This window comes from Medicago truncatula, chromosome 4 (assembly GCF_003473485.1).
Source record: "Medicago truncatula cultivar Jemalong A17 chromosome 4, MtrunA17r5.0-ANR, whole genome shotgun sequence".
Taxonomy (NCBI): Eukaryota; Viridiplantae; Streptophyta; class Magnoliopsida; order Fabales; family Fabaceae; genus Medicago; species Medicago truncatula.
In genome coordinates this window covers 25,704,882-25,714,806 of record NC_053045.1, presented here as the reverse complement: position 1 = coordinate 25,714,806, position 9,925 = coordinate 25,704,882, and the positions used below count along the sequence as shown (strand labels likewise).

The 9,925-nt window shown below is 31.9% G+C and overlaps 1 protein-coding gene across 1 annotated transcript; it reads right to left on the bottom strand.

Moving 5' to 3' along the window:
• Positions 1-2,978: 2,978 nt before the first annotated feature.
• LOC11444667 (L-ascorbate oxidase homolog) lies at positions 2,979-7,611 on the bottom strand. The gene is made up of 8 exons (XM_003605899.4): positions 7,289-7,611; positions 6,990-7,099; positions 6,089-6,359; positions 5,905-6,007; positions 5,136-5,481; positions 4,061-4,426; positions 3,615-3,693; positions 2,979-3,333 (listed from the first exon to the last, which is right to left on the bottom strand). Exons 1-8 carry the CDS (start codon positions 7,424-7,426, stop codon positions 3,130-3,132), a joined length of 1,617 nt encoding a protein of 538 aa, XP_003605947.1. The 5' UTR covers positions 7,427-7,611; the 3' UTR covers positions 2,979-3,129.
• Between the last annotated feature and the right edge of the window lie 2,314 nt (positions 7,612-9,925).

The following is a 9,925-nucleotide window of genomic DNA, read 5'->3' as shown; positions in this document are numbered from 1 at the left end:
GTCTCTTGAGCCTTTATGAATATATTGACGGTCCACAACCCCCAAGCATGAGTCTTGGGACAAGGCGAAGTGATTAATCTGCTTGAAATTTTTTGTTCGTGCATTGCTTATGCTATGCACATCTTTTATAGGTATCTGTTAACTAATCTTGAAAAGCCTTCCTAGGGTGGTACGTTATCCTCTTCTAGAGTTCTCTAGGGGGTGTGTAATCTGGTTTGTTTATAGGTTGACCGCTCATAGCCCCCCAAGTACGAGTCTTGGGACAAGGCGAAGTGATTTGCACTGGCGTAGAAAGCCCCTTCAGTTTTTTGGCGACTACTTTTACTGTGATTTATGGACGGGCTATTTCACAGTTATGGGCAAGCTAGTCACGTTTCTCTGGGAGATCTCAACGGTCCAGATTGCGTGAACTTCTAGTATCGCTGACGTATTATGATCCTAACGACTTTTTCCACGTGTCTCCATTTATTGATCAGTTTGACGCGTTTTTCGAGGCGGTTTTAATTGTTCTCCTAACAAAACGTGATGTCTTCCTCATTTTTGTCACTTTATTATTTTTCTCATTTCTCTCTCCCAAACCTTTCAAGTCTTTTTGTGAATTCGCTTTCTGGAGAACCCTTTGCTTTTCGCCTCAAAATTATTCTTAAAACAATATTATTCTTAAATTTAATCTTTTCAAAAGAAGTAATAACATCAAATTCAAACATGCAATAATCAAAATGTCATTAGCAATGCAATTATGTGGAGCATTCTATCAAAAAACAATGTGGAGCACTAATTATAAGTATCAAATATGTAAAGAGATGAATTACCTCTAATTTTGATGTCTTGTGGAAACTCATAAATAGTAAAGTTCATAATCATATCATAATAATAGAATTTTACTATCTTCACATATTCAAAGCCTAGATGAATAAAAAATCTCTACTATATCATTTACCATAAACACAACATCAAGTTCATAATCATAAATCATAATAATAGAATTTTACTATATTCACATGTTCAACGCCTAGATGAATAAAAATTTCTACTATATCATTTACCATAAACACAACATCGATTATACGAAACAAATAGTATGGACGATTCAATCTAAAAATAATGTTTAATTTATCAGGCGAAACTTCATAATTTCAATCAATGACCACTCTTATGTTCAATCACAAATGTGATTTATCTTTTATGATTTTCTTGATATTGTTTTCTCAATGTTGCTACTTCAGGAGAACATTCAAGAGGCATAAATATTTTTTTTCATAAGATAGAACTTATACTAAGATCAAATAGATCTTATATATTTGAATTGTGGTTAAGAACTCCACAAACCTATATGAACAATAAGCAAGTAAAATCACAATTTTGCAAACCTTCAAGGATGATGTAATATTAAATTTTAGTTCTTCAGAAGCTATATTTCAAATCTTCATAAACAATGATCAAGAAACTTCTTTATTTGAGCGGGATCCTCAAAATAACAAATTAGTTCTTCGAGAACTACATTACCTTCTCAACGTGTAACTCTTCAATCTTTTTTTTTTTTTTAATAAATAATACAAAGACAAAATAGATCTTATTTTCAACCATAAATCTATCAACGCAAAGGAAGATCGTGATTTTTTCCATCCTTCGAGGATGGTTGATCTTAAATATTTAGTTCTTCAAGAACTATATATATCTCAAATCTTCATAAACAATGATAAAAAAAATTGATTGTTTGGAATCCTTCGGAGACAATTCTTTTGATCTTCATATATATTTAGTTCTTCAGGAATTATATTACACATGATCTTCATAATGATCAAGAACAATTCTTTTGCGCAATCCTTCAGGAATACTCAATGTTATATTATTCAAAAATTTATCAAAAGTATCAAACATGGTAATGTGTTAACTAAAAAAAAAAAATTAAATTTATAAAGATCTAGTTCTTCAAGAACTCACCACAAACCTCTATCGAGAATAACAACGAAAAATATACATTCGTTCTTTGAGCAATCCTTCAGGGATGCTTTAATATTAAAAGGAAAAAAATTAGTTCTTCAAGAACTATATCATAAAATATCTTCATTGTTTGAACTATCCTTCATGGATGATTCATTGTTGAATTCTTCTGGAATTTAACAAAAATAAAGGAAAATAGATATGATAATTATAAGTTAAAGAACTTTTTCAACAAAATTTATGTGCAAAATAAAATAAAAATAACCATTGACATGAAGCATGTTCTATATTTTTAAGCTTCATGGGTGCGAAATTAAAACTATCCCTTGGCTAATTATCATACCTTTTAAACTGAGAAATTGAAAAATTGTAGATAATTCACTCAAACAAATTCGAAACAAAATAAGAAATTAAAACATAGAGATGTAATGAACCATTAGCAAACCTGAATCATTATCTAGAACCATCAAATGTTCAAATCAAATTGCTTCTTTAGATTCTTCAACACTTTTCATTGTAACAATTGTGATTAATCTTTTGTTCTTGTTTTTAACTATATCATACTCTTTATCATACTCATCTCAGATCGTTAGAGCTTCGTGCTGATAACGTGTTATGAAATTGATCAAAAGTATTGCAAGATATTGTAAAGTATATAAGAGTAGAGAGAAAAGGAATAAAGATAGAACATGAGTATATTGCATTGCTTCACAAGTGTGTAATTACATTGTAATGGAGGTCCTATTTATAGGCTACAATATGAGCAGAGCAAGTGAATGATCAAAGTAGTTAAGAACCACTAACCATCCATACACTTATGAGAGTTATAGCAAGGTGAAGACTAAGGATGAACCTCCACTAAGTTAATTATATTATTCATAACATTTAGTTTTTACTTCTTTATCTTTTATTTATTATTGTCTACAATGAACTCTTGTCAATAGACTCTATTGATCTTGGGTTGTGAAAAGAGGTCAAAATGAATGACACTGATTAAATAAAAATATTAAGGCACTTTCTCTTTTGATATTGAGTTTCTCGTACGCCTTATGTAGTTTGGATTATAGAATTTAAACGTCATAAACACTCTATAAACCTTTCAAAATATGTTAAAACATTTCAAATTTTAGAATCCAAATAAGACGCACAAGAAAGTCGTATGATGAAAAAACTAACTACCAAATACTAATTGTGGTGGCCCACTGCCTTGCCACACTGAAGTGCATTGCTTGGAATAGGGTACTCATCTCTCAATGAATTTGTAGATGAATACACTCTAAGATAAAATTGGTGGCCCAAATATTGTCTTGCCCAATTCTCAGACCTCACATTCCACATTCCCACATTATCCAATGGCATGTACAGTGCAGTCCATGACTTTGGATACACCTGTGTAATAAACATTGAAAGACAAACCCTTAATCATGTTAAAGACCAAAATGATTATCAGTAATATGCATCATAAATCAGGATTAGAAGTACATCATAAATCATATGTAAAATAAGTATTATTAACCATTTAAAAAAATATATGAATGAGTATTAGAGGTGCATCATAAATCATATGTCAATGGAAATAACATCATCTACAATCCCTTATAAAAATAAAGTTTTATATACTCAAAAGAAAGCATTAAGACTTATCACAAAGGATAGCAAACTTGATTTACCTGAACTGTACTACGAGCAATTGTATCTCTTAAGTTGTAATTTAGTCTGCTTGCAGCTGACCATTGTCCTCCATCCATCCTGAAAATTCCAATAAATATCCATATTATCTGAATGAAAAAAATGCAACTTAAAAGGAGGGGGAAAAAACCTAAACTTTGCAATTCAGCATGTCTCACTTAATTTTGACTAAAATGTCTTTATTACAGCAAGAGTTTGGTAGATGGGTTAATTTATATATAGTAGTTTGAGATACCAATAACAAAGAGTATATTAATGAAAAATATAATTAATATTCTCAATATTCTAAAGTAACAAATATTTTGAGACAAATCAATATTTCGATCATGTTGCGCACGGAGGATATCTGGTTTACGGCAAAAAAAAAAACTTCAATCATGAATGATAAAAGTATAAAATTCACATGAAAGGAGTTAAGTGAACTTACCCTACTACAAAGAAGCTATGTCCATCAATGTGCCATGATTGCAAAGTGTCTTCAGGATTCTCAAACACAACCTCCACAAAACCTCGAAAATCGGCTGCCATGACAGAAGTCTGAAGATAACCACCACCTCCGGTGGGATTGTCCGGGATACTTCCAAGTGAAAACACCCCTTGGATGTTGAAGTGATCAGCTAGTTTGAGTGGTGTATCAGCAGGAATAAATGACACACCGTTGACAGCATATCTTTGTTTTCCATTGATAATTGGAGCAGAATTTTGAAGTCTAATTGTACGTGTTGTGTTTATCATTCCATAATGGTAGGATCCTTGTGGATTTGGTCTTGGTCCACTTGCTGTAAGATTCCTCCTGGTTCAATTAACCATTTGTTAAAGTCAGCATGGGAGAGTAACATATATTTCAGATATATATACCAAACAAGTATGGCAGTATAAAATCCTATGAAACACGGAAACTTGAGATCGAAAGTGTGTTTGGTGTCTAACGAGCGTTGGACACCGATGTGTGTAGTAATTTATATTCAAGAACTAGTTTGCTTATATGTACAACAGTGTACGAAACTAACTTTGAAATTGCGCACGTTAGATATGATTAACTAACTGCCATGAATTAGTTTGCTTATAATTCATTTCGGAAGTAGACAAAAGTAGATAAAAATGAGTATACAACTTACAAGTTTACTTAGAGCGATGCTATACATCGCGAATTGTGCACTTGTGAATTTTCACGAAGGATATTATTATGAGTTAAGTGTGCACAATGTTCCGGAAATAATGGAAAACATGCTCGGCAGTGGTATTGAACAGCCAATCACATTATGTCGCAATGCATTCGTGAGTAATTCTCTTGCTATGTTCATAGAATTTCTCATTTACTTACCTACCACTCAGGTCTAGTGCAAGTGGTCGGTGTGTCGTGTGTATGAGTGTCGTAAGCCCCTAATTACTACCGAATTCAATTCTTATCGATAAAAAAAAAAGTATTTACTGCTCTGCAATCTGGACAATCGATGAATCACGTATCGTTTAACTTTGAAATTGAAATAATAAATAAGTACCTTAGAGACCGAGCTTGTTCAACGGACCAATCGATTTCAGTGGTTGGTCCACCAGGAAGAGGACCAGAAACACTTCCTGCCGAGTTACTATAATGAAGAATCGATGAAGCATTCAGCACCTGTGACGTGAACCTTGTTGTGACAACAATGTAGTAGTCATGTGGTGGTTGATCAGCAGTAACCAATACAGAATACGTCTGCCCCAAATGAATGTCAAGTGAGTCATAAGTGTTTTGCAGAGTGTGACTTCCTTCCACCTCAACAAGCTTTATCTTATGCCCTTGGATTCTGAAATTGATTGATGTGGTAATCCCCACATTTGATATCCGGAATCTGTAAGTCTTGCCTGCAAACATTCGAGTACCTTATCAATGAAGTAAGAGTTTTATGTAAACGGGTCGCTTTCACATTCATTATAAACAGATTTATTTTAACTCGCAAAAATATCTCTACAAAATGAATTTTTTTTAATTATAGCTTAAAATTTTGTAACGTCAATTATTTGTATCGAGAAAAGCGGATAGACGGGCATGTTAGTACCGTCTACTCGCTAGTAGTTAACTAATATGAGTTGGATCTGGCAAGTGATAAAGTGGTTTGGAGGGGAACTTAACCGTTGAAGAGATAAAAGATTGTGGATTTGATTCCCTCTAAAAACATATCTAACAGCGGATTACTATTCATACAAAAAAATAAAATAAAAAATATCGGCTACGTCTGCTATGGTATCAAATTTCAAGTAAACAAATTGATCTAAATTCATGTATACCTTGATCAACCGCGAATGTGTAAGCATTGGAACCGCGACCATTGATGACAAGTCCATCCGGGAAAGGAAGATCACTTCCGCTATCTAAAATGGCTCTCAAATCCTGCAAAAAAAACACAGATGAAGTCATGACCTATTCAAGATTTCTTAAACCGTGAAGGCTATTTCTTAGTTAAAACTTAACTGTGTGATTTCTTTTGTACCAATCTCCTGCCAATATGGTGTAATCTCCGGATGGAGGATCGAAAGGTACGGGAATCACGGAGCGACTAGCGATTGTGAAACCGCCATAACCACCTGCTGCCTTGTGAAATGCAAGGGAAGGAAAGTAGAAATAGCTACCAATCTGATCTTTTACTTGAAGAATATAAGTGAAGTTCTGTCCTGGAGAGATTGGACAATTTGTACCATACACTCCATCCTGCCATGAGTTTCTCCTCTGTAGCACTCCATTCCTATAAAATTACATAATCTTAAAACACTGAATTCTCAACACGGATGATAGAATATGTGCATTGTACTCTTAGTCCTGATATTGTTATAATCACGTCAGCTTTTATACCGGCGGACCACCAATTTAGTCCTTAAAATTATAGGTCTCATGTAGGTTCCAGGTCTCTGAAATTAACGGAATTTAAAAATAAATATGAAATTGAAATCCTCGATTGTATTGGTCCTTTGAGGATGGTTCCATTTATTCGTCGAAATTATTTCAGAGGAACTCGAGGATTTTCAATTTAAGTAATCATGGAGAATAATATCATAAATTTTAGAGACCAATATGATTTGTTTAAACAATAAATACTAGTATTGTTAGTATTCTGGTTTAAGGTGAGGATCAAACACTCAATCTCGTTATCACTTCACTTAACTCCCTCGCTCCAACCACCAATCCAACCTTATATTGTCGGAGACGAAATCAATTAAATGTCGAATTTCAAATATTAAATTGGTGATCGACTCGCATCCATGCAATATACTCCAATAAATGGTGCAAAAAATGGAGGAAAAACTAGATTACTTTCTACAAGTTATCTTATGCAACTAATACTTTACCAGTGGAATAAACAAGAAACAAGACTAACCAAGAAATGAGGAAAGGTTCATCCAAGCTATTAAAAACATTGATAATCAAATTATCATTAGTCACTGACTCAATCTGTGGCCCAGGAAATTGTCCATTTATCAAAATCCCCTGCACATTTCACAAACCATATAGAAATTAATATATGGACACTGACACGCCGACACCGCTAATAATTTGAGAAAACATCCAAATTTCATTCATAAGAAAGAAGTAAAACTCAATGTTATGAACTATGAAGTAAAAAAACAATTAGAAATTCAAAAAACAGCAATAGGAACAATAAGAAAAATTAAGTACCTGTTGTTTAACTCCAAGTGGATAAATATCTCCATATGTAACATTCCAATTGTAAAACCTATAAGGATCTTCTCCATTTGCACATGCAACAAGTAACACTACCAACAACAAGACATAACATTGTTTGGAGTAACCCATTTTTCAGATTTTTCTCACCTCTCCAACTCAAATGACAAAATCAAAACCAAAAAAAATCTACCATGCACTTTCAATTGAATATTTTTAATGCAAAATAAATATATATCCTTTTTTTCCTTTGTGCAAAGAAAAGCAGTCACTGGTAACACTTTTCTTTTACCTTTTGCTTTAGAATTAGAACACTGTTATGTAATGTCCTAAAGTTATTATATAAAGATGAATAATGTCGGTGCATCAAAGGATTCTATCAGATATAATGTACACTTTTAAGAGCGTACGTTGACAGCATTAAACTGATCATATTTTGAATTGAACACAGCTAAGTTATTGATGTTTATTGAGAGATTAAGCAAATCAATTATTTATGAAAAATGCTAACCGGATTGGTTAAGTATAATAAAAATGAAATTATATAATAGTTAATGCATTTAAATTATATAATTAAATTATAAAAATTTAAAAAAAGTTTCTTTTTATGGTAATAACTTTCTTTTCTTGTATCCTTAAACAGTGTCCCGGGACACCAGTTAGCATGACCAATTGATACATTTATACAGTACTCTATAGTTACAAAGAATAATGGTTTGAGACCTATAAAGCTCATATACTCTTCAGATCAGGTGTGTCATACGTGTCCAACACTACCGACACATATAATTACATTAAATTATGTGATTTTCTTAAATGATAAGTGGTGTGTGCGTGTCAATGTTGTATCTGGTGTCTCTATCCGCATTTGTGCTTTATATCTCGAGACAAGAACTATTATGCCTAATAATAGGCAGAACAAAACCAAAATAACAACCGAACAAACATATGATAACCATTCCATTATTTACAAGTTATTGGCAGAAATACTCCCTCCAATCTTATTTATAAGAGAAATTTGGATCAACAAAAGTTGATGTATCCGATTAAAAATTCAGTTCAGATACATCAACTTTTGTTGATTTAACTTTCTCTTATAAATAGAACCGGAGCGAGTATGTTGCATGATTTTGGCATTGGCATTTGTATGACCGTTATTTTTCTAACAATGTTACTTACCAGAGAAAAAATTAAAAGCAAAAGAATCCATAGCCAAAATAATAATAAATTTACCTAAAAAACTATGGAGCTGGAAGGAATTTGCTTTTTTTGTAAAAAGAAAAATGTAAATACATACCAAAAAGACAAAAAGGAAAATGTGTTAACAATGATATAAAATAATAATTTTAACCTCTAAAGTTACTCATTAGTCATTACATATGTAGCTTTTATCCAAGGTTTAAATTAGTTTTTACTTTATAACAATGATATATGCATTATATGTGCATCAGCATGTGAAGAAGCTTGTTAGAAAAACAAAAACATGTGAAGAAGTTAACCTGATTAAGCATATCATTAATTAGGGATGAAAATGTGTTTTTCTTTTTTGGTACAAAAGGATAAATATGTTTCTAACGAGGAATAGTGCATTAGGGTCTACATGTCGTTAGATGTTTGAAAAAGAAAGGTTGGCATTGATAGCGGGGGACCTGGATCCACTACTGTAAATATTATACGCAGTTTCATATAGTTGTGAAACGGATTGGGACTTGGTGCGGTTACTTTCCCACAAGTTTAATTTCAATCGTTGGATGAATTTGTACCACAAGACTTCACAATGTTGTAATCTAGAGAATTGCTGAAGACACATTTGATAGGCTGAGAAACACTAGTAAAATATCAAAATATCCCATCTGCAGTTAACTGTCGAGGAATTCATAAACCGGTTGCAGTTAATTACCGAAGAAAACTTCTGTAGTTAACTGCCGAGAAAACTTCAAACTTTTTTTTTTTTTACAAAAACCTTATATTGTCATTATTAATATTTATTGATTCTAATACTATTTAATTCATTGTGATTTTATTAGAAAACATAATCAACACTCTTTTAATGTTTTGGATTACATTAAAGAATTAAACAAGAAAGTTATGAATTTCTTTTTCTTTTTTAAAAAGAAGCAACAATAAAAGCACTTTAATTGTGTAATGAAATCAAAATTTCACTCAAAAAAATAATACTCGATTTTATCGATCAAAGTTGTATATCTTTGCTGATTTAAATCATTAATTAAAAAATAATTAAATCACATACAAATAAAAACATGAACCATATTTGACCATATTAAAAATTTATTTTAATATTATTTAGTAGGAAAATACTCTTTACCACGAATAGTGCTTTAACGAAAAACAAGAAAAACACTAGCCTTGCCATTTTTTTTCCGCCAAAAGCGTCTTTGATTTTTTTTTTTTAATATTAAAATGATGTTTATTGGAGTTATATTGTGAATGTTTCGTGAATTTGTTTTCGATCAATGATGTTTATTCTACTTACTAAAGTCATAATTGATTTTTTTTTTTTTGGCAATAATCAAAATTAATTCAGCAATTGAATGACATCAATCAGAATTCATTCTCTTGATTCCATCCATGTCAACGTGCATATATAGAGGAAATAAATGGATTATTAAG